General features: G+C 39.2%; 1 protein-coding gene across 4 annotated transcripts; it reads left to right on the top strand.

The window, feature by feature from the left end:
* Nucleotides 1-1235: 1235 nt before the first annotated feature.
* On the top strand, nucleotides 1236-23642 carry HELLS (helicase, lymphoid specific). 4 transcript variants are annotated; one of them, XM_072931540.1, is made up of 22 exons: nucleotides 1236-1626; nucleotides 2253-2374; nucleotides 5927-6049; nucleotides 7367-7426; nucleotides 7911-7947; nucleotides 8036-8100; nucleotides 8574-8615; nucleotides 9368-9592; nucleotides 11025-11207; nucleotides 11467-11610; nucleotides 12190-12386; nucleotides 13095-13191; nucleotides 14126-14287; nucleotides 14805-14947; nucleotides 16080-16218; nucleotides 17623-17706; nucleotides 17795-17914; nucleotides 18226-18342; nucleotides 19226-19385; nucleotides 21091-21187; nucleotides 21395-21471; nucleotides 23110-23642. In XM_072931540.1, exons 2-22 carry the CDS (start codon nucleotides 2270-2272, stop codon nucleotides 23205-23207), a joined length of 2475 nt encoding a protein of 824 aa, XP_072787641.1. In that variant the 5' UTR covers nucleotides 1236-1626; nucleotides 2253-2269; the 3' UTR covers nucleotides 23208-23642. The 4 variants fall into 4 exon arrangements, 3 of the variants coding, with proteins under 3 accessions (XP_072787641.1, XP_072787640.1, XP_002197654.5); XM_072931539.1 differs by lacking the exon at nucleotides 1236-1626 and adding an exon at nucleotides 2020-2122; XR_012056797.1 differs by lacking the exons at nucleotides 1236-1626; nucleotides 23110-23642 and adding an exon at nucleotides 20753-20816 and having other exon boundaries at nucleotides 2034-2374; nucleotides 21395-21445.
* Nucleotides 23643-24830: the final 1188 nt, after the last annotated feature.

The following is a 24830-nucleotide window of genomic DNA, read 5'->3' as shown; positions in this document are numbered from 1 at the left end:
CAGTCTTGAGAGAAGTTGAAGAGGAGCAGTGACAAGCAGCACATACTCATTCCACAGTAGTGGAGTCTGGTGGATCTGGCGGAGGATGTTTGTTGACATCACCTTACTGTGCTAAGCCAGGCTAATTGCCCTTGTCTGCAAGACTGGACATGAATCTTTTACACACTCCCCTTCTATGTGTCTGTCTATCTGTGGGATGTTTAAAACAGACAATGGTATGTGTCCAACAGGTTTCCACCACAACTGATTGATCTGGTAGCATTTATCTGAAATGTTTTTTTAAAAGGCATATTTTACAAAGCTTTCACTGCATCGTGTTTTGCGGGTGTTGGATATAACACTGTCACCAAACAGTCGGCTATTTACCTTTCAATCATTTTTTTCCTGATGACTTTTAATAATAAACAGGGAAAATAATATTCTAGACCTAAATTACAGCTAGTTGAACACAGAAACACACTACACACAGAGGCAAATAAGAGCTCACAGAGCCCCTCTCCTGCTGCAGGGCACAGTGGGGGGTCCGTGGGACATGGATGTGGATGCACCCACGTAAACTGGGATGGGAGGGAGGACGAGAGTCCCTGCACAGCAGCACAGCCTCTCTCCGCAAAAATGAATGGCAATCGTGATGCTGAGCCACCCACAGGGAACCACAATGCCACTAGCCACAGGCAAATCCCTTCCCATCCCCAATTGCTTTCAGACAAGGTGTTGGGCAGAGCAGGAAATGGCTGAAACAAAGCCATCTCATTTAAGTGATAATCTGAGGTAAGGTGGTGTACGTGTGTCTCACCATTCTAAAAATGGTTTGAATGATGTTACAAAATAACATGTACGGACACAGGAGAGAGAACATTTGTATTCTATTAGGTATTTTGCTGAGAGGTTTATTCTCTTTGGATAAGAACAATTTCTTGGAAGGAAAGATTTAATGGTGGTTTTTTGTTTAAGTAGTAAAGCTACTGTCATTCATTTATCAGTTAAATCTTTGCAATTTTCCAAAGTGCTCCTTAAGTTCTAGTAGCATCTTCATCCCTGCTTCCTGCTTGCAACCATGTTGAGAACCACGGCAGCCACCATCATATTTCAGCTTGGATGCCTTTCAGTGGTCATAGTTGATTTTTCTACTTTGATGTTATAGTTTTGAGAGCACTTTAGGTTTTACAGAATGAAAGGTACCACAGAAAATAAGGAGTGGGGTTTTTTTGTTTATTCACTATGATGTCTTGAGAATATTTGCAAGTGAAACAGAGGCTTGAAAAAGGTGGATTTGATTGCCACCATGCCTATAAAATAATTTTATTTGGGATTAACATTACTCCCTGCTAACATTCCCTCAAATAGATGCACAACCATCCCCAGTTAACCTCTGAACCCATGGCTTGGCGAACAGAATCACTTTTCCATAAACCACATTATCCAGGATCAGCCTGTCAGGCTTTGGGAATGAGAAGAATGTCATCTACCTCAGTAATTCCTAGACTTGTTTGCCTTTCTTCGCTTCTTTTTTTCCTGCCCCTTTCCAGGGCTCCTGGCGCAGGTCGCCATGTGCGTGCAGCAAGTTTAAAACAGCGATTAGTTTGACAAACATGCATAGACATATACAGTACAGCACCTGAAGCGGTAAGCCCCGTTATTTTGACAGCCTGTGTGTTATTAGGCGGAGCGAAAGCGTTTGCGCTGAACACCGGCAGTATTTATGGTACCGCAGTGCCGGTGTGTGTTTCCCGCCAGGTGCGCTGCCGCCCGGCCCGCAGCGTTCCGCCGCCCTCTGGCGGCACGGCCGGCAGCGCCCGGGCACCCGCGGGCCGGGCCGGGGCGGACCCACACAACCCATCGGCCGGGGAAGCGCTCTGGGACCGTCCAACCTGTGGCCGAACAGCTCCCTTTGGGCAGCCAGACCATGGCACCAAGTGCCACATCCAATCGTCCCATAAACTGCCGCAGGGAGCTGCGCGGCTGCCCGGGCAGCCCCCGCCGAGGGGAACGGAGGTAACGGCGCGCCCGGCCCGCCGCGCCCGCGGCCTGCCAGGAGCCGAGACGGCCTCGCGAGACTCCGGAGGCGCCACCTCTCGCGCGACTTGCGCAGCGCGCGGTTTTTGTTCTCGCGAGGCGGGCGGTGAGGCGGCGCGCGCGGGAGCGGGGCCGCGGCGGGGCGATGCCGGCCCGCAACTCGGGCGGCGGCAGCGGTGAGGGGCGGCCGCGGGGCTCGCCGTGCGTGACCGCGAGTGACCGTGCCCTCCTTGCAGAGCCGCTGGGAGCCGAGATGGGCGAGCAGGCAGAGGCGGTGGTGATCACGCCGGCCATGCTGAAGGAAGAGGAGCAGCTGGAGGCGGCGGGGCTGGAGCAGGAGCGGCAGATGCTGGAGAAGGTGAGGGCGGCTCGGGGCGGCCGGCGGCAGGGTCCCCGCGAGCGGCGGGGTCTGTCGGGGTGCCTGGGGACCGGGGCCGCGCAGCTCCTTGGGTTTCATAACAAACAAACGTGAGGGGCTGGTAAAAAACGTGTATAAGCGCCTCTTGATCATCCACCGGGGAACTTCATTTTTCTTTTTGTTTTTAAAGGCTAGCGGTGAACTCTTGCACTTAGGGAAAAGCCTCCCGCATTTTATTAGCATTGAAATTTGCAGTGGGAATATTACATCTTTGATTTTGTCGTTCTGAGTCTAAAAATGTGAGGTATAACGCTTATAAAGTGAGCTGATTTCAAAAAGGATAGTAAGTTCGCATTCTTTTGAATTTCTGTCTGAAACATTGAAGACAAGACTTTTCTGGTTTTGTTTATTAAAGTGTACATAACACCTCTTTCCCTCTTCGGTTGAAGCAAGCTCACCCGCCAAACGGCCTGAGTAGAGTTCTGCAGATCCTTTCCAGAGTAAGCCTGGTTGTGTGTTTCTTTCAGTAGCAGGTGTATTTTATGCAGAACTGACAAAGTAGTCTAGCTGGGAAAGCCCCGCTAACAAGGACCAGGTTTATGCCAGTCGCTCTGTTGGTCTGCACTCCTGCGCTTCCCTGCGCACAGTTGAGCTGCCTGTGGCCCGGCATTGCTGCCAGGAGAAGCGGACATGTGATCAGTCCGGGTGGCGATGTTTGGTTTGTGTACCTTGGTTTGCTTGTGTTACAGGAAATAAAGACTGCTTCGGGGAAATGGTACCTCCCACCGCAAGTGATGCCATCGTTACTATGCTTCATTTCCCTCTTGCTGAGAATGTTTTCAAGCGTTGATGATATTAACCAGTCTGTTGATAACTAACCAGTCTGATTCGGAGTGAGAACATGACAGCATGATGCTTCTAGACCTGTGCTGATCCCTTATATAGTATTCTGGTAACATGATAATTTGTGTTGTGTTTCAGACATAAGGAAATATAACCTTGAAAGGACTGGTCTCTCAAATGCTTTTTTGAGAATTGTATTCTAAGGAATCCCAAAATGGTTTGTGTTGGAAGGGGCCTTGAAGATCTCGAGATGTTCAAGGAACTATGTAGTAGAGAAATTAGGTTATGGTTTTTTACCCTATCTTAACAATTCTAAGGGCTTGAAAAATACCAGTCTTTAAGGCCTGGAACTAATTTTGATTACTCTTTTTTACTTACTCTAAGACAAGTTAGGATTTACAAAGGTGTGTTTTGGTGATGCATTATTTTGTGATACAGTAGTTAGAAAGTTAGAAAGGAATATCGATTCTCCCAGAAGTCTCATAATATTCTTTGTTGCAAACAGTAAGTGATGATGTAGCATATTGGAACTTCAGGTATTCCTTGATTAGACTACGAACTAAAAATTTGGAGGTAATACTTCTGGAAGGTAAGGAGGAAACCCTTGTAGAGCAAATTTTCTAATTGCACAGGAAATATTGAAATTTTAATTTCTTTCACAAAGACCACTTCCGTAACGATGCTATAATGTGGGTTTTTTTTGTATTCTCCATTTCTTGAGAATCCACAGGACTTACCTCTAGCAAGAACAGAGCTCCATTGTATGCTTTATCACCTTTTCCCTGTGCAATCAGGGGCCAGTCAGACCAAGGGGATTTACTCCTGTAGTTACCACAGGCTTACTGAGGGGCAGCTTCTGTGTTTTCCTATGCTTGTCACTTCAGCAAGCCCCCTGCCAGGTGATTTGTACAGCAGTTCGCAAGGGAGTTGCCAGTTCTTTTTGAGGGTTAATGGTGAAATACCACTGTGCAAGTAGTGAATGTAGCATGGTTACCAAAAGTGGCAAGGTTTTGACCTTTTCAGTCAAAAAGGGGAAAAAACCTGCTGTCATAAGGCTTTAAGGGTTGAGTCAAAAGGCACAGTGAGATGTCATTAAAGTGCTGTTCATCTTGGAGTTTTCTTTTTTTTGCTTGAAATTTTTGAAGTTGATCGAGGAAAAAGCCCTTCAGGTTGACCAAATAAGAATGCTGTGTTCACTCCAATAAAAAATGAGCAACAGCAGTGTGCTGCAAAAGTAGGTTAGTTTTAGTTATATTCTCTCTTGGCATTGCCATCGAGAGTTGATCTTTCTGAGCTCAGATACTTTTCATCTAAAGGTAAAAACCTGGACTGGGGAGAGCAGAAGCAAAGAAAATCACGAGAATGCAATCTCCTCCCCTAGAAAAAATGTGGGGACAGATAGTCCTCTCTTAAAAGAACAAGGTGATTGCTACCTGATTGGTATTAGAGAAAATCAAGTTCAGATTCGTGGGGGGTCAGACATTCTCCACCGTTTCAGTGTCTCACAGTTTGTCTCGTGGTTCAGGAATTACCCCATTTCCTTACCTATTAGTGTATTTCGTTTCAGAAGAGTCCCTTGTTTTTCTGTGTCCTAGTGTGCCCTTCCCTCTGTGTTTCTTTTGAAGGCAGTGATATAGATAAGCATCTTGTAAAGCTCTGCACCCTGTCTCTCTGGGTTTCTCTTGGAGATGCTAATTTAAAACTTTTCACTCTACAACTACTGTAGACAAGTGGTGGGGGAGGGTCTCTCTCTTCTTCCAGGTAACAAGCAATAAGACAATAGGAAACATCCTCAAGTTGAGCCAGGGGAAGTTTAGATGGGACATTCTTGGAAAATTTTCTTCGCTGAAGGGGGGATCAAGCACTGAGACACTCTGCCTGGGGAAGCGATGGAGGCAGCGCTCAAAAAGTGCGGAGATGTTGCACTTCCGGGGCATCCTTGCTTTAGTGGTAGCTTGGCAGTGCTGGTTAATGCTTGGACTCGATGGTCTTGGGTCTTTTCCAAACTAAATGATTCTGTGACTTGTTTGGTATCTCGGTTTTGCAGGCAATGTTAGATGAATGCAGAAGGGTGAATGGTTTTTACTTTTTGAGGGTGTCTTGATGCAAGTTTTAAAGAGTAATTTGCAAACTTCTGAATGCACAGCCCTAACTAATTCAGCAGCAGTTAATATGAAAAGCAAGTGTGGATTTTGTAAGCAAAGTGAGTAGAAGTTACTGTTTTCATGTTGGCAGTTGACATGAGCTCTATAAAACCATGTGATGGTTTTGTAGCTGTCTGTATATTTTGTTCTTCATGAGAAACTAAATTGGTGTAAATGTACATGAAGAGATATAATAATACTAGGGAAGCTCTGCTGAACTTTGCCAGGTAGGTTTTTTTCCCTCAAAAATTTTGCAGGCTACAAATAAACTGAGATTTTATTTTTGTGTTGGAGGTGAGGCATCTCTGAGTCCTTGAATGCCAGTGCTGCTATACTCGGGGTGTGTGTGGTGCATATGCAAGTGAATGCAACCCTCAGTTACTTTGACCTTACAGCACTTCATAGTGTGAGTCCATACAGTCACAAATCATGCAGTGTGATGGCTGAAAGGAAATGGGTCTGTTTGTGAGACACTTCAGAGTTAATGCTTTTAACACAAGTAATGGTTCTTCAGTATAGTCACAATTGTATCTGTAAATGTTTGACATGTCTTTTTGTTGGCCAGGCTCGAACTTCTTGGGACAGGGAGTCAAGTGAAATGCGCTATAAGAGGCTTCAACATTTGCTTGAAAAAAGCAACATCTATTCCAAATTCTTGCTAACCAAAATGGAGCAGCAGCAGCTAGAGGTAGGTGTGTTCTTGCCTACAGTAGGGATTCTTAAGGTGCTGTCTGCTTTGGATTTTTTTCCATCCAATTGTTTGAAGTAAAAATGATTTTAAGATTGCATTAGTAACATTAAAATCTACTGGAACCTACTGCACAGGATGACGTGATGCTTCATGTAGTGTTCAGAATTTGTACTATAAATTAAAAGATGAATCAGACATGGAAGAACATGAATTATACTTTAAAGTCACAGTGTAAAGGTGGCACTGATGCATTTACAGTTCTTTTGGCCTGAGTGCAAAGAAAGGAGAGTAAGTATTTCAAATAAGAATTGAAGTTTAAGGGAGCTAGAACACATGAAGGGAGGATAGAAGCTGCAAAGAACTCACTAGTAGGAAGGTGAGTAGCCTGTTTGTGTTATTAACTGAAAGCTGAGGATGAGATGTACCTTCAAGATGCTAACTTAGGCCTCCCTCAAACAAATTGGTAAATTACAGTGATCTGAGGCCATGCTGTTCCCAAACAAGAGTTTCCATAAAACAGTGTTACATGTCTTCTTTTTTTTTTAATCCATGGGCTGCTGAGTTCATACTTAGGTTTGTCTTGACTTTTTAAACTGTATGTTTATGGACCAGCTTGCAAGATTTTATGCTTGAGAGAGAAGGAAAAACAGGAAAAGATAAAGAACAACATTTTCCGTAAAGGGACGCTGATAGACTGCAGGAACCTCCTCTTCAAAATACTTCTCTAGTTGAACTGTCAGCTTGAATTCATGGTTATTGTATTGCTAGAATGTGTATTTCGGTACTAAATCTTGCTCCATCTGATAAATACCAAGGTCCTCTACTCTTTATTCAGGATCCTTTTGCTTTTACTTCAGCAAGCAAAAATAGTAGATGGAATGAAAATCTTAAGTTCTTCAAGACATTAAACGCTTCTTTGTTAAAGGCATTCTAGGCTACTTACATTGCTGTCTGTTCTGCAGTGAATATGTAGTATGTATAAATTGGATAAATGGAAAACTTACTGCAGTAGATTTAATCTTCAGGAGTTTGCAACTGGGAATATTTTTCTTGAAATCTTTCTAAATTACTGTATTTAAGTGTTTAAAGTATTTACTGACAAGCAGTTTAGAGCAGTGGCACTTTCTTGTCCAAATTTTGCTTTATTGTTTTAAACTACATCAGAACAAACATAAGTGGGGTTGCAAAAACAAAGTCTACAGAGTACATGTAACTCGGAATTAACAATGTAATCTGTTGCTTCTGTAGTGGATAGTACTCTTGTGGGTGTTAAGGAAACATAAGAATTGCATGTGTGGTTTTTATTTTGTTTAGGAACAGAGGAGGAAAGAGAAATTAGAAAAAAAGAGAGAGATGATGTTAAAATCTGCCAAGGTAAGATTAAATAGCTACTTTATGCATCTTTCTAAATGTAAGCTTGAGTAATTACAATGTTAGTTTTGATCAAGGTAAGTAAAATAAATAAGTTTGATTGTCCAGTATTTGACTTGCAGGATCTATCTAATATAACGTATTTATTTAAACTGTAGCAAGGCTGTTTGAAAGTGCTTAAAAATTGTATACCATGACAGCCATTTTTAGGGGATGTTTTTGACTAGTTGTTATTAGAGAAAATGGTTTCAATTTGTCTTGAGGAGTTTTTATTTTAGCAATGATTGCTTTGTTCAGCCAAAATAGTGAATAAGTAACAAGAAAAAATAAGCAGGATGTTTTTTTCTGTGTTTTTGAAAACTGTTTAGTAGTCGAAATGTTTCAAGAAGCTTTCAAAGGTAATGGTAGGAGCCTGATTACATCTTTTTTTCTGTGTCATGATAGAGATGCATAAGATGATCAACCTCTTTCTATGGTTATTTTCTAGAGTCAAAACCCAGTTGATGGCAAAGAGGAGAAATCAGGTAATGTATTAGGCTTTGCCTTTTTTCAGTACTGGTGGGTTTGGTTTCCTTAATGTTTGATTGTATATACTCAAATATTGTCTTATAGGTGCAAAAAAGAAGAGAGGAAGAGAAGATGGGACATACAACATATCAGAAATTATGTCCAAAGAGGTATGCCCTAACTATCAATAGGTTGTCTGGATTTTTGAAGCACTTTTAATGTGTCACAATTTCTGTGACATCTATATTTTAGAGTGCTTCGTTCTTATACATTGCTACCAGATATCATCAGCCATCAGTAGCCTGTCTGTGAGCTAAGATGTGTGTAGCAAGCAGTGTTATCACAGCTGTAGAAGTTGGATACTCTTCTGTTTTTTCAAGTCTTTAGGGGGGCAAGCAATGAAGCGTCTACATTGCCAATTGAATTTTCAACTACCGTTTGTAATTGAAATGTATTACCTGATGTGTAGTCTTGTTTTAGAGTCACTTATATGATTAATGATGTTGTATGTAAAGCTTTTTAAGTATGTTCAGATTGAAAGGTGAATGAAGAGATTACATGAAATACAAATTTCAGTATTCTTTAAGGTTAAAAAGCACATAAGCATGTTTGTTGTTTTTTTTTTTTCCCTGTTTGTTTCCAGGAAATATTATCAGTGGCAAAAAAAAGTAAAGTGGAAAATCAGGTATGTTGACACAGATTATTGCAGTTTAGGAGTGCTAAAACCAAAGGGGGGGAGGGCTTTTAATATTTTGTAGTATATCCCTAAACTTTACCTGTAAATAAACATCTTTGCTAGTTACTGAAGTCCTGAATTAAAGTTTAGAAAGGTGGTATACATTAATGCACTTAAAAAACTTATTTCAGAAATCCAAGGTGAAAACCTTTATTAAAAAAAAAAAACCCTGAGTTTGAAGGTAATTTTACTTTATAAATTGTTAGTAGCTTCAGAAACAAAGGGAATAGGAGTTTATTAAAAAATACTGTTGTTGGTGTTTAAGACATTAAAACACTCATTTTTAAGTAGTCAAGTGTAGAGGTAACATGTGAGGTCTCTTTTGCTTCTGTAGTTCCAGAGCTGCATGCACAGTAAATTGCTTCCTAACATTAGGACAACTTACAGAAAGGAAAGCCCTCCTGCTTACAGGAGGGAAATTGCTACATTGAATGCCAGCCTCTGTGAGGAAGGTTTTAAGTCTGTTTACTTTTATGGGTAGAAAATTATAAGCAAAATAGCTTCAGTAGCTGTCACTGCCATTGAATTCTGAAGAACAAAGTCTACTCTTCAGTTGACAGTTGATTCAAAAGAAATCTTTGTGTCAGAGACTGTGTTACTTCACAGGACATTAAGGCTGGTGTAAATTGGGAAGAAGTATGTCTTAGCAAGCTTTGATGTGCATTCCACTTGTCACATGTTCCTTGACCTTCCTTTTACAGGATGAAGGCTCTGCTGACAACCTGCATCCAGAAGACCTGCAGAAAAATGGAGACTCAAATAGTGTCATTAAGGACAGGTTGTGTCAAGCTGTACGACACAGTGCCAAGCAATTTCTTGATCCAGTGCGAAAGTTTAATGGACAACCAGTGCCTTTTCAGCAGCCAAAGATTTTTACTGGTGGTGTAATGAGGTGGTACCAAGTGGAAGGCATGGAGTGGCTAAGGGTATGGATGCAATTGAATTTGATCTGAATTACTGCTGATTAGAAACTGGTGTGGAGGGGAAGAGATATTATTAGTCTATAGTTGGTGCAGGGAAGGTGAAGAGAGAGTTATGATCTTTCATGGTACAGGAATCTGGTGTTATGAAAAAGTTGTCAAACAGCAAATAAAATGTTTCAGTGTGGGAAGGATATTGGTGTTGCTAAGCCTTTCTTTATAGGCTTTCTGGCTGTTCTCCATCTTCCCTTTTTCCATCTATTTTCTTGTTCAACTCAACTTCTCCTTACAAAGAGTTTGTAAAGCAGAAGGACTATACATCCTACTGAGGAACAGTCTTATTTGTTTCTCTTAAGGGCTTCAATACCTAGCCCAAATGTATTCAAAGACCTGTTACTTTGCAGGCTTGACACAGATGAATTTTCATTCTCTGTATCTTGGAGTCTTAACTAGTAATATTAGCACAGTGTGTTCAAAATGTTATATCTTTAACTTTTGAAATAAAAAAAACTATAGGAACTTGCCATCAAAATTACCCACATACGTTTTTAACTTCTACCTGTTTCATCCTGCAAGCCAAATAAAAAAGTTCATGAGTCAAAACCAATTTTAATTCTGCTACAGAGCTCATATTTCTCTTAGATTTTTTCTTTCTGTTTTTCCTCCCTACAAGCATACACAGTCTGTTTCAACAGGCTTAGACTCGCCCCTCAAGTGAGTGCCACTGAACTTGCTCACTCACTTCTGTTACTGGAAAGTGCCTAGTGAAGACAGGCCTCTTCTGTAGGGAAAACCAGTTTCTTTAGTTGGGCCCTCAGTTATAATAACCTTTTTATGTATCTTTATTGAATAGTAGAGAGTGGCCAAAGAGCAATTCTTTGTCTTTCTGTTCTTTTGTGAGGGGTTGCTCTGCTATTTGTTAGAGTAGGTAGTGTCTGCACAAAAAGCTTTGGCTGGAGCGGTTGGCTGTGTTGGCCAGGAAGTGCCAACTTTCTGTGGTGAGGTTGCTACAGGAGCTCCATGCCTACAGAAGCTCCTTGAGTACATACCACTGAAATGTCAGCACAGTCATTTGGTCTTTTGGAAAGCAGAGCTAAGTGAAGTTTTGGAGCTGGGATGAGTAGAATCTTGTGTAATGTGAGCTGTACTTGCAGTTAGTGCCTTCTGGTGCAACACTAAATTACATACTTTCCTTTGATACTGTTCTGGTTTTTGTGCCCTAGTCAGGTATGTAGTTGGCTAGGAATGCTTACACCTACATGAGAATATCTAGCATTTACAAGATGCTTGTATTTAATTTATAATAGAATCATCTTCATCTGATATATAAAATGGGCCTAGTAGAGCGTTTCCACAGATGTTACAGTCCTAAAGATCTTTGTTTTTCCAAATGTGTATTGATTATTTTGCATTTACTTTTTCTTTTTTGCATGTGCAGATGCTTTGGGAAAATGGTATTAATGGCATTTTAGCTGATGAAATGGGACTGGGGAAGACAATCCAGTGTATTGCAACCATAGCACTGATGGTGGAGCGAGGGGTCCCTGGTCCATTCTTAGTATGTGGTCCTTTGTCTACTCTTCCAAATTGGATGTCTGAATTCAAGAGATTTACTCCAGAGGTAAAAGAAATTAAGACTTTTCTTCTTCCTTAGGTTTAAAAGCACAAGTTGTTTAATTTCTATTCTAATTCTTTGCCTTGAAGTGTTCTCTATATAGAATATAATTTTAATTTTAGTTGTTTATATGGCTACTACAGACTGTGCTGTGACTTGCTATGTATTTACAGCCTTCTTGTAAGAGATCTCAGTATTTCTACTTTCTTCCTAATAGCTTAAAATGGGCATTGTGGTCCTGACTTGTAATCTCTTTTTTTTACAGATTCCACTAATGCTCTATCATGGAGCTCAGCAGGAGCGTCGTAAACTAGTTCGTAAAATACGGGGAAGACAAGGATCACTGCAAATCTATCCTGTGGTCATTACTTCCTTTGAAATAGCAATGCGAGACAGAAATGCCCTGCAGGTATCCAAGTTCTCTTAGCCCTGGGACTGTGTTGTGCCTCAGTACTGATAGCAGTGCTTTTGAACACAGTAAAAAACCTACATGCTGCCTGTACAAGAAGTTTCATACTGTAGCATGTATATAGGCATTCGCTTCCTTTTCCTTGGTAGTAGTAGCTCTGCAATTTAATGCTTAAGTTCTTCAAACAGGACATTATTCTAAAAGCAGATAGTTACAGCATACTTGGTCTTTTTGTTACCGTTCTGTAGGTGATGGTTAAGGAGGTTTAGAGCAAGAACTATGCTTAGTGTATAAATATTGTGGTTAACATCACAGTGGTTGTTTCAGCAAGATTAATTTTTTGTAGAAGTTTTGTTTTAACCACCTAAACTTTCTAAAAGGTAGTCACATGAAGCGGATGTGTGGCATTAACTGTTTGGACTCCACTCTATTAGTCTGACAAAGTGAAAAACAGTGAATAGAACCTATGTAATAGGCAGTATCAAACACTGCTTATCTTATTAGTGCTTCTTAATTAATCTGACACCTGTTTTGATAGAATAAAGCTAAAATTTACTGAAATATCCTTTATTTTTATAGAGCTGCTACTGGAAATACCTCATAGTAGACGAAGGTCACAGGATAAAGAATATGAACTGCCGCCTTATCAGAGAATTGAAACGATTTAATGCAGACAATAAACTCCTGTTGACTGGCACTCCTCTGCAAAACAACTTGGCAGAGCTTTGGTCATTGCTTAACTTCCTCTTGCCAGATGTGTTTGATGATTTGAAAAGGTAGGTGGCAGTCTGATGGTGGGATCTATTTCTATTTGTCCTGTTTGACTGTTATTATGACTCTTTAATAATTAAGCTTACCAGCATGTGAAGAGTTGTTTTATGGCACAGTTGTAATCCAATATGATTATTTGGTGGCAAAGGCTTTGTAATGTGTCTTGCCTCACACTTAGTTGTTTCAGAAAGGAAGGAATTAATTGTTGTCTTCCTGGATAGTAGAAGCTCAGCTGTGAGCTAAGACATGAACATTTGCGGTGAGAGATGTCTGTTTTATCACAAATGCCTGGTTCTCCTTTTTGGAGATTCTTAAAGGTGTTGGGATTCTCAAAGGTGTTGGATGAAGCTGTGTGAGGCTGGCAGACACAGGACCCACAGATCATTTTCTCTAGCAGTAGGGAGTCAGGTGGAAGAGCACTGCCAAAAGAGTGTTTTGACTAATTTTTGGGAAAAAAATATGACCTAGATAGAATATAATAGGTGATAATGACTATTCCAACTAGTACAAGTATTTTTACACATTACATAAAACCTCAAGTTTCTGAATTGACAGGTGTATTTCAGAAATTCCTCCGATACACCCTCTATTCATGATGGACATGAGTGCTTTATTTTTTTTTAATCGCAGGATAAGAGAAGAATAGATACTTCATAGCTATTATTCTTCATTATTTAATAAGCTATTTTTTTTTCCTTGCTTTGTTTTTATAGCTTTGAATCCTGGTTTGATATTACCAGCATTACAGAAACTGCTGAAGATATTATTGCTAAAGAAAGGGAACAAAACATCTTGCATATGCTGCATCAGGTTTTCATTTATCCTTCATTTTGTATTTTTTTATGATATAGTTGTAACATTGGCCATTCATGTCATGAAGTGTGTCAAAATCTTGTTTGTGATGCTGAAATCTGGTCTGAAGTTTTTATAGTGGCACTTCTGAACTTCCTGAGACTTGTAGGGTGTTCTTTTCAATCTTTGCAGCACTTAAAAATGCTAAAGGAGCGATGTATCTCTTTCATAGCCATTCATTTTTGTTCTTGAAACGGAATTTAGTCAAACTTAATTACAGTTACAGACTTCAATTCACCAAGAGATTTAATCAGTGTATTTATTGTGTTAAAAGATAACTTTAAAGGTTACTCATGTAACTTCTAGGTGTTGAGCAGAATACCTTTTGACAAACTAGTTATATAATGTGGCTGTCTTCAAATTTACACTTAAAGCTCTTCTTTTGAGTGTGTGAAGTAAATGCTTGCAGACCTATCATTTTTCCATTATAAGCTGCTGGTGAGGGATCTGAACTGTATCTTCTATGTATAATTGTTGATGACTATTTATTTTGGTTAAAGGTTTAGGGCGTTTTCAGAAAAACTTGATTTAAGAAATATAACAAACAAAATGAAGAGTTTTGTATTAAGATTACTTTCAGTTACTGGAATCTGTAAGAAAGGTCTGTAATGTAGTTAGTACTGCACCCCTACTAAGCATTTCAGAATTTTTTAAATGTTAAGGGGTGTGTTTGTGTTGAAACACAAACATGTTTAGTACCAGCATGTGCATGAAAATGTTTAGTAGGCATACATAATTAAAAAATATATGTGCAAATTAACTCTCTTGCTTTAAATAGGCAAAATAGCGTTACATCAGTAGGCCTGCTTCTGTGTTGTTGTCTTGTTTTCCTTGTTTTAAACTAGCTGTGTTGACAACTTTGAGTAATTGTAGCATCTGCGCACCATTTCAGATTCTGACACCTTTCTTACTGAGAAGGCTGAAATCGGATGTTGCTCTTGAGGTTCCTCCTAAACGAGAAGTTGTGGTGTATGCACCGCTGGCAAAGAAGCAGGAGACTTTCTATACTGCCATTGTCAATCGCACCATTAGGAAACTGTTTGGAAATAATGAGGTATCTGCTGATAAGGATATTAGGAATGTGCTTTCTTGTAATAGTTTGTATGCAAAACCATATTGGTACTGCTTCATTACCGTTGTAACTAAACCTGCTTTTATTCTTAAATTTTTAGTCTGATCTATTTGTTATCTATTTCAATAGTGGCAGTTACTGTGATAGGCATGTGGCACAGAAGTAAAACAATATAAGTGTAAATATGTTCTTGATTACTTGTAGCTTGGGAGGGAAAGAGCACTGTTTTTATAGAGTTGAGTCTAAGTTTCAGCTTTGAATTGGTAAAGTATGAATGTAGCTTTCTAAACTCAAACAGAAACTTTCAAAATCTACAGTTGTAGACCTTCACAATTTGGCTGCATCTTCTACATAGCCAAAATTTAAGCTACTGAATAAATAAGTGTTGCATGATGCACATCACTGAGGCCTTTTTTCAGTTTTGAGAATCCTTGGATCAGCACAGGCCTTTGATTCTGAAGCTGGCTGCTGTTGATGGCAATGTTCTCATTTCCCACAGGAAGAAGTAGTTGAGTTGAGCTCTACAGGCCGACCAAAACGCCGTAGTCGGAAAGTGGTTGATTATTGTGAAGATCATAATGGTTCATCTGATGACTTGGAAAAATTAATCAGCAAAATGCAAGAGGAAGTAGAAAAAGAGAGGTGCCTGTCTTGAAAGATTTTTTTTCTTGTTTTACTGTCTATCTCCCTCTTAGTTTGCTTCCAGTGCTTTGCTTACTGAATTATCAGGAAGAATGGCATTTAGTGATTCACAATCCTTGTAGCTTTATGGTTTGTTTCTTTGATTTTACCTGGTATTCACTGAGCCATGATATCGGTGATTATTGTACCAGCACTCACTGGCTCATTAGAGTTACAGTTAACTTCAGGACACTATTGTCGTTTAACCTGAGGCAGCAGCCAAGCACCACACAGCTGCTCACTCACAACTCTATCAGTGGGGTTGAGGAAAAAATCAGAAGGGTAAAAGCGGGAAAACATATGGTTTGAGATAGTTTAATAGGGAAGGCAAAAACTGCACATGCAAACAGACCAATACAAGGAATTAATTCACTGCTTCCCATGGGCAGCCATCTGCAGGAGAGAAGGGTCCCGTCATGCATAGCAGTTGCTTGGCAAGACAAACAGTGTCACTCCAAATGTCCTCCACTTTGCCTTCTGTTGGTGACTCTAAATTGGTTGAAAGTCTCTTGGGCATAAGGAAAATCTTCAGGTTGAAAAGTGTTTATTTTGCTAGATTTTTATTCTAATCTGATGTAGGCTATGAGAACAGACAATTATATCTATTTTTGTGTTAGATTTATGGTATGCGTGGATACCTTATGTTGGAGACACTACTTACATGTAGAAGAGCTAAATAGCTGTATTCATTGTGATTCCTGAGATGTAGCCGAATTGGGATAGGCAGACAGCTGATTCTGGAGCATCTTGGGTCTTGCTCCCCAGGAAATCTGACCCTGTGGTCTGGTGAGGGCTTGCTTCTGTTCCCTGATATGCTGTGTGACTTGCACAAGTCAAATTCTACTTCTGATTACTACTGACTGCTCTTTTGTATTTTTAATCAATAATGGCAAACAGTTATGCCTTCATTGCCAAGTGTGGCACTCTAAAAAGTTTTGTCTGGTAATACCTTTACAAACTATATGGGATTTTGAGCACATCACAGCATGTGACTCCATTGCTTGATTTTGTTGTAGGGATTTTTTTCTCTCAAATATTTATAGCATAATAAAGGGACACTTTCAGTACTAATAAGATGTTGTGTCTTTTCAAGGCCAGTGGTAGAAGTGAGCATTTCCATGGATTCTGAGGTGAACCTTAAACTGCAGAATATTATGATGTTATTGAGGAAGTGTTGTAATCACCCCTATCTTATTGAGTATCCTTTGGATCCTGCGACACAACAATTCAAGGTACACATTTTAAAAGCATTAGAGAAAATTTATTCCAGGCATTAAAAAGCAATAGACTGGGAGCTGATGGCAGTAAAGAATGACCTTTTCAATGTATTTGGCATATGCCTTCTATTGAATTCCAGCAGTATACTGAATCATTATTTGAAACTTCCTGTAGCAGCAGTAGCAGGGACCTGTTCAGCTGCTCTGCCCATTCAGCCTTTGCACAGTGGTGCCTTGGTGTTCTTCATTGTGACAGTGCTCTTCTGCTGGTGGAGAGTTATTCATAGAATTGCTGGCTTCCATTGACTCCAGGTGCTTTAGGGGCTGCCTCAAGGTCTCCTCACCAGGGGTTATTTTTCAAAACAAATGCTAACCTTGGTGAACTGTTCATGAAGAAAATTGTACATGCTGCAGGAGGTGCAGTGATAACATTTAAGTGTGAGTTGTTGAAGAACTGTACCAAATATAACAGTCTTCTGCTCAGAGAATACAGCATCCTTCCTCAAAAGGGAAAAAATCCAAGTTATATCACAAAGACCAAGTGGTAGCTTAAGCAGATGGAAATACAGGAAAGTATGAAATAATTTGAATTGAAAGAATTTTAAAGAATTAGAAGTTGCTTGCACATTCTAAATGTAGATGTTGGTTTGTAGGTATGTGTAGTCATGTTTTCTATTTGGTGAGACATAACAGAGCCTGCTGTGCTCCAGAGTATGCTGTTGAAAATGTGTCAATGTAAAGTCAATGCATAAAAAGCAGATTTCCCAGTCAGGGAGGTGAGGGAAGATTAGCGTGTTGAAAATTGAGACTGTTTGATAGTTGACACCATCCACAGGAGTTAGTACTTGCTTAGGAAGATGTATTCGTAATTACCACAGTGTCTGCTATATCTTTCAGACCTTAGAAGTTTCTATTTCCCTGCCTTTAGCCCATGGCAGGGTTTTGATCTAGCAAGCTCTCTTGAAGAGAGGTTTAAGGAAGCAGTGGGAAAACTTGCTGTGAACTTTTACGACTGCTGATGTGTAATAACTTGTTCAGCAGTGCCTCTCTGTGTCCAGTAGGTGGAAGCCTTAATGTGTCTTAATTACAAACTGGGAAAGAAGCAGCATTATCCCATGAGGAAAAATTACCAACATGAGGGTTTCTCCTTCCAGAAATAGGGTGAAAACTAATTAGCTTTAAAAAATTATTATTTGAGCATATGAAATGGTGGAGTTTAAATTAGTTTCATGATGATTTAAGTGATTCAATGTTGTTTGTGTAAATTAACATTACTTCCAATAGTATGGCTTTTACTTAAGAAAATGGTGCACACTTGTTTCAGTGAGATTTCAGAGAGCTTTTGTTGGTGCTTCTGAGTTGAGGAAGCCATTGGTCTCCTTCCCTCCTAATATATGATCCTTTCTTCCCTGTTCGTAGGTTGATGAAGATCTAGTAAAGAATTCAGGCAAGTTTCTACTCTTGGACCGAATGCTTCCAGAACTTAAAAAGAGAGGACATAAGGTAAAGCTGAAGATTGTTGGAGGGATGAGATACAGTCATCTTCCTAGGAACAAAAAATGTTACTAAGGAATCTTTTCTGGTTTTGTAGGTTTTGTTATTCTCACAAATGACTATGATGCTTGACATTTTGATGGATTACTGTTACCTGAGAAACTTCAAATTCAGTCGATTGGATGGCTCTATGTCATACTCAGAGAGAGAAGAAAATGTAAGTAGATTGGCATGCCCTGTGAGCACATAAGCAAATTATGCTTTTTCTGTGACACTGGGGTATGATTTTGCACAGCATTTCGCCTTTAACAGACAAAACACCTCTATGCTGAAAACTGTCTTCTGCCTTAGGTTCTGCAGCTCAGAAATATTGAAGAATTGAGGTATGCCTAAAATGCAATGCCTCCTAAAACCTCTGACAGCTTGTGTTGTATTTTCTGTGTTCATCTTTTTAAACAGGTCTCATTAACCATTAGCTGTGTTATGTTTGGTCCATCTACTTTTTTTAATAGATGAAATCTCTTCCAGATGCATCAATTTAATACTGACCCTGAAGTCTTCCTGTTCTTAGTGAGCACAAGAGCTGGAGGCCTGGGCATTAACTTAACTGCAGCAGACACAGTTATCATATATGACAGTGACTGGGTACGTTGACAGATTGTTAACCTCGTGATATGTGTCAAAAATGCTTTCTCTTGCTCCTTTTGATAATCATTTATGAACCCATTATGGTATAGACCATTTCTAACTTTAATGAGGTGTTATGTGAAGGCAATAGTAGCATGTTAGCATGTGCAAACATTGTGTTTGTGGAATAATACAGCCTCATTTGAAAAGTTCTGGGTTACTGAGTACAACATTAGAGTTGGTTTCTGAGTTTGCCCGAGTTACCAAAAGCCGGGGGGGGGTTTGTGTTGTCAATACATTTCCTTCTTTTTATTACTTAAATTTGAATATAGCTAGACCTTTTACGGGGTTCCTGCTGCCATGTTACCACCAGCTACATGAATTTCCTCTGTGGTTTGCCACATGTGTTTTAGCTAGCTAGGATTCTGCTGCTCCTGTAAATCTCAAGGCTGGGAAGAAGAGAGGTTTGGAAGGAACTGACTGAGGACTTCTGCATCTTCATTTCATTTTAGTAGACAGTGCTGCTATTTTCAGCTTCAGAAATTGCTGAAAACTTTAAAAATACCTTTTCTTACCCTCTAACAAAGAAAACCAACACAAACCTACAACTAAAATTATCATCTAAATCTGTCATATTAACCATGTCCATCTGTAGAAAACCGCAGGACATAGTGCGGAAGCAGTCCAAGCTGGTTGGGTTTCTCTGCCTGTGCAGCTATAGCAGCAGAGCTTGCCATGGATAAGCCTAAGAGTCAAGAGTGGTAGAGTTGTGTTATACCATGTCTCCTGCTTCTACACTGACTCTGAACTCCCCATTAAAAATGCTGCATGCAGTATGTCCTTTAAAAAAAGGATAATGGCATATCAGAATGGTTACTGATTTAATTCTTTATCTGCTCAGAACCCCCAGTCAGATTTGCAGGCCCAAGACAGGTGTCACAGAATTGGTCAGACAAAGCCAGTAGTTGTTTATCGTCTCGTGACAGCAAATACTATTGACCAGAAGATTGTGGAGAGAGCTGCTGCCAAGAGGAAGCTGGAGAAGCTGATTATCCATAAAAGTTAGTATCTTTCTCTTAGGACTTCATGTCAATATGTGTTGCTTCTTTAAATCTCAAGCTGTAACAAATTTCAGTATCCTGTTTGCCTCTGTCCAGTGTGTTATAACCACAGAAGTCCAGTCCTGTTTGAACAACTGGCCAGTGCTAAATAGAACAATAGTCCTTGGGTTTATGTACAGAACAATGGTGATTCTTGTGGTGTTCTTGATTATATGGCTTGTCATACTCAAAAGTCTTGAGAATGTGATTGCTTTAAAGCATCCCTTTGGGGATGAGTTTTTCTTGTACAGATCCTGTTGGAATCCTGCTTTGCTTCTGTAGCTTATTCTGTTTGGGACATTTGGCAATGCCTTCGGTTTTGCAAGAAGTTTAATATTTATTTTGGCATCTATTGGTGTATCACATGTAAGTCTTGCAGCTTAGGGGTGTCACTTCAGGAACCTTTGGATTAATTGTGTAAATGTAAAGCTGAAGTTATGGATCCTGTTATATATTATATATATTATGTTATGTGAATATCTAAAAAGTATTGGAACTGAGGAGAAGCAAATGAGGAAGGAAAATCAGAAAACTAACTATGTAAGGTATATACAGTACAAATACCGGAGCTTAAGAACTGAATTTTGTTACAAGACATCGTGGTTGATTTTTGTTTGTGTTTTTTTTGACTTTCCATCTTGTGCTTCTGTTACATTGAACAAAGTTCTTGGGAAACTGTATTTTTCTTGCTCTTTTGGCAACTTGAGACCTGCACAGCACTGATTTAATACCATGTGGTTTGTGAAACTCTGAAAGCTAAATGGGAGAGACAGCATTACTAATAATGCATGAAAGAACCTGGAGCATGTCTGTCACTGCTGTAGATGTTAATGGGGGAGAGAATCCTATAGCTCAGACTGCTCTGGAACTTGAATCTGATTTGCACTTCACAAATCGAGTTCTTGAAGGGAGATGGGAAAAGATGTAGGGAGGATTTCTGAAGCCAAGATACAGGAAGGAACATCAGTATGATGAAAGGACTGAGTGAAGACACGTTAATAAAATGGGTACATATATTGATAAAACCTGAGGAAACTTGGCACACAACAACAAGTCTTGCCAGTCTCCTTGAAATGTATAAGACCGAGCTTGATTTCATGCTCAGCTTTGGTTAGGTAATAATCTTGTGTAATGTTTTTTTTAGTTGGACTGCCATCCAGATTTGCTGTAAATAGGTGCTAGCATAGTCTCAAGAAATCAGTCTTTGTCAAGGGTATTACTTTGTCATGTCTGTCTATTTCATTAAACTGAGACTGTTCTCTCTGTAAGCCATATCTTTCACATGTTTCATGTCTTGTGGTTAATACAATTTACTTTGTTTTAACCAGCTTACAATACAAAGGGAACAAAATTCAGCATCCACCATATAACTTTATTTACAATGTTTTTACAGTAAGTAGAACTAATGGCTTTTCTGCTCTTTGTATCCATGTGGGCATGTTGAATTGGTGTTTCAATCAGTTCTGCATACTTCATATATGTCTACATACATACACATTATAGAAGGTGAAAGGTCTGCATGCAAACCTTCATGTACCTCTGAGTCTGTTAGTGTAAGCTGTGCTTATGTGAGGACTAAAACAATGAAACCTAGCATTAGTTTTGATATTCAATAGTAATTTGTTCTAGTCTCTGTGTGCTTTCTTAAAATTTATTCTTTCTACAGATCAGTTTAAAGGTGGCAAATCTGGACTAGCACAGTCAAAAAGCTGCCTGGACCCTCAGGAATTGTTAGAATTACTGAAATCCAGAGACTATGAGAGGTATGCGGATTTCTTATTTTCTTGGACCATGAGTTTGTAACTTGTAATTTGCAAGCAGCTGTCAAGAGCTTTTTTGTCTTATGAAGTGGTATGTGGATCTTCATAGAGGAAAGAATGTCTTAGGGATTCTGCTACATGGGAAAACTGATGTCTGTGTGATACTAACATGCTTTTATCCTTATTGAGAGGTTATTTCTTCTTTAACAGGGAGGTTAAAGGATCTAAAGAAAAGGTAATCAGTGATAAAGATCTAGAGTTACTTTTGGATAGAAGTGATCTCATTGGTAAGTCTATGAGTTTTCATGTTTTCTTTATTCTGTTCAGCAGTAAATTAATATTTTTTAAGAATCTTTGTATGTAGAAAGCTGCCATAGCTTCATTTCCCTACAGCTGTCCATTTGACAAAGGACCCTTTGGTCCCTTTTTTGACATTTTCAATATGGTTTGCTGGAGAAGAAATAACAGGACTTGGACAAAAGTATTCCAGAAAACCACATTCAGGCATGCTGTGCCCTGAGCATACTGTGAAATGACAAACATAGATTAGGAGTTGTTCTGCAAAGCAGCTTTCAAGGAGAGTTGCTGTAACTGATCAAAATAAAAATTATTCTCTGGAAAGATTTATTCCAGCAAGCTTAAAAAATGTACTTTGATGCTGTCATTTCAAAATACATTTATCTAACATTGTCTAACATTTTTGGGAAAAGAAGTTAAGTCAAACATTTGGAGGAAAGAAATCAAGGTTTTCAGAGTTCCCATGGCTTGTCAGTGGATCAGCTATTCAGCAAAAAACCACAAGTCTTTTTTGAGGTTGTCTGCAAATTCTAGTGTTTGATCACACCAAGATATTATTGAAAACAACTCTTTCCTGAGAGGAAAAATTTGTGTCAAGGTCATAGATCTGGAATGCTTTTGTATGATTAGTGGATTCAGTATGCCTTGTTTCCCTCAGCATCTTTAGCAGAACAAGACTCCAAGCATAGATAAAGGGGGAAAAAAACCCCCAGTCATTACAGAATTTAGAAGTATAAATTTTAGCCTTAAATAAGTGTGCTGTGTGTAGTTTGTGTAAAATTAGCTTACTTTAGGAAACTCTTGCTATATTTCAGATAATTTAGGAAAAAAATTTAAGGCATTATTCTGTAAAACTGCTTATTTCAGGCTGATAATACAGAAATTTTTTCTTGATGAATGAATGGGTATCAAGGTCTATGTCTTTACAAGTTCAGACTGTGAAACCATCAGATTTCTCTTTCCAAGCTGAAGAAGCTGCTGTTTATCTTGTGTTATTAGTGTGCAATATATTTATCATGGTTGCTGTTTTTCTTCTTTATTATGCTAATCAAAATTAATATAATAAAGTTGTCCAAAAATGTTAATACAAAGATATTAGTCTGGCATCATATACTGAATATTTGCTATAGCTAACTGCAGTTAGTGCTTTAGAAAGCAAAATTCCAGCTCCCACCGTGGTAAGCCGTGATTACTCAATTTATATAAATGTAATACTTTTTCATTAGCTTAATATTCACTGGAAGGGTAACAAAGTGATTGCAGTTGCCAGGAAGATAAGTTTGCATTTTTGGAAAGAATATTACTTATCAGAGCTGTAATTTTACATTTCTCCTAATAATTTCACTAAATAGGTTTTCTGGGTATTTTTTTCAGAAAAATGAGACTAGTTCAGGCAGCTTTTAGGACTTCTTTTCTCCATTCACATTTAGCCAGAGATGTTGGAATTTTTTCCTAGAAGCATACAGCTGAAAAATATTTTTGAATACAAACTTCTAGTAGCCAACTGTTGATGAAGGAGCAAAATTTTGTCAGCTTGTTATCCAACTCTGCAAAATGGTTTTTTCAACTTGTTTTCCAAATCTCTTTTCTATTACACCTCTTATGGTTGACCTTTGTTTTAATCTTAGATCAAATGAAGGCCTCTGAAAAAATGAAAAAGGAAAAAATGGGTGTCTTCAAAGTCCTAGAAGAGTCATCAGAGTCCAATGCAGAATGTGTGTTTTAATATGCAATTGTGGCTTCTATGTAGTCTTTCAGATCTTGCAGAGATGTCACTTATGCTTGCTGGTCCTTGATGCTGACTTTCCTTAAGGCCTTGTTCAAATCCCTTGTGTTCTTCCAGTGAATTTTAACATGTTCTAGAGTATAATGCAGGTGATAGTTGTAGCTTTAGTAGGCTTTCATAAAGAAAATGAGCATGTTTCACATTTGCAGCTAGTTCCTGTACTCACTGGTATAAACTGGCAAATTTGTTTAAAAAAATCTTCCTGTGGAAGTCCTAAAACCCCTGTTTCTTGGTTGTTTTTTTTTTTAAATATGGTGTCAATTATAGTTTTATTTGGAAGGGAGAACGTGTATGTTTGTTAAAGCCATTTGGGTAGCTTCTGTTTTTAACTTCTGAGAATTATTTTGATTAAATAAATATCTGTTTTGTTCTAAAGGTCTATGGATTTTGGCTTCTTAAACAAGCAAATCTGATCCATTAATTCACACTTTCCTACTTATTTAGCACATTAGCCAATGTCATACATTTAAAGAAAAACAAACTAACCCCACAAAACAGCAGAAAATCACCCACACACAAAACAGAAACCAAAAAAAGATGAACCTAAAACAGCCTAAATCTTTCTGGTGCAGACATTACTTCTGTATTGACTGCTGGTCAGTCTGTGCAGCTGAGTTGCCCATTTGAAGCAAATGTAGGAAGCTACAAAGCTGTTGAAGAGTCTGGAGCAGAAGTTTTGGAGTGACTGAGGGGGCTGAGGGTGTTTAGCCTGGAGGAGGGAGAACTTGCCACTCTACAGCTTTGTGGAAGGAGGTGTTGGTCCCTTTTCCCAAGTAACAAGCAATAGGACAAGAGGAAATAGCCTCAGGTTGCACTAGGAAAGGTTGAGATTATATATTAGGAAGTTTCTTCACCAAAAAAGTCAAGCACTGGAACAGGCAGCCCAGGGAAGTGATGGAGTTGCCATCCCTGGAAATATTTAAGATGTGGATGTGGCACCTGGGGCCATGATTTCGATGGATCAGTAGTGTCATGCTAACAGTTGGACTCCATCTCAAAAGTCCCAGTGCAATGATGACAGCTAACTCCTTTAGGTTAAATGCACATGTACTAGCCTTTACCTCTTGACTGCCCTTCTCTTCCCAGAAAGTACTTCTTGGCTTTCACACACCCACATGGACATTCTGCACTTTCCCCTTCCAGAACACTTAGTTACCCTCATTACCTTTCTCTGGACACTCTCTAGCACCTCAGTGTACTTCTCGTAGCAAGGGGCCCAGAACTGGACACAGCACTGAATGAATCAGGCAGCTTCTAAATTTTCAGCTCCAGTTTGTGAAAATGTCTTTTAGGTTTAGTTTAAAAGCTGCAGTCATGGAATTGCAGCTGGAGCTGTCACAGTTGCAGTTGTGCTCATTAACATGGCATAGATCACACAGAAAAAAACCCCTCAACTCAGACTTCAGAAACCAGTTTTCATTCACTTCATGATCCTAATTACTCTAGTGGCCTGATAGAGAAGGGAATCTTACAGTAGCAAGAGATATTTATACTTACCTCTAAGGGAACAGCCAAGTCTGTTAATGAGTAAGCTGACTTTGATCTCTGCTTGGTGAAAGCCCT

Source organism: Taeniopygia guttata, chromosome 6, assembly GCF_048771995.1.
Source record: "Taeniopygia guttata chromosome 6, bTaeGut7.mat, whole genome shotgun sequence".
Lineage (NCBI taxonomy): Eukaryota > Metazoa > Chordata > Aves > Passeriformes > Estrildidae > Taeniopygia > Taeniopygia guttata.
This window is presented reverse-complemented; position numbering and strand designations above follow the sequence as displayed.

What these genes read in the sequence shown, in the direction of transcription:
- HELLS (XM_002197618.6), top strand. Translation starts at nt 2,162, where the DNA reads ATGCCGGCCCGCAACTCGGGCGGCGGCAGCGGTGAGGGGCGGCCGCGG. An exon ending in TGGAGCAGCAGCAGCTAGAG is followed by an intron (nt 6,050 to 7,366) that starts GTAGGTGTGTTC and finishes TATTTTGTTTAG; the next exon opens with GAACAGAGGAGGAAAGAGAA. An exon ending in TCATATATGACAGTGACTGG is followed by an intron (nt 18,343 to 19,225) that starts GTACGTTGACAG and finishes TTATCTGCTCAG; the next exon opens with AACCCCCAGTCAGATTTGCA.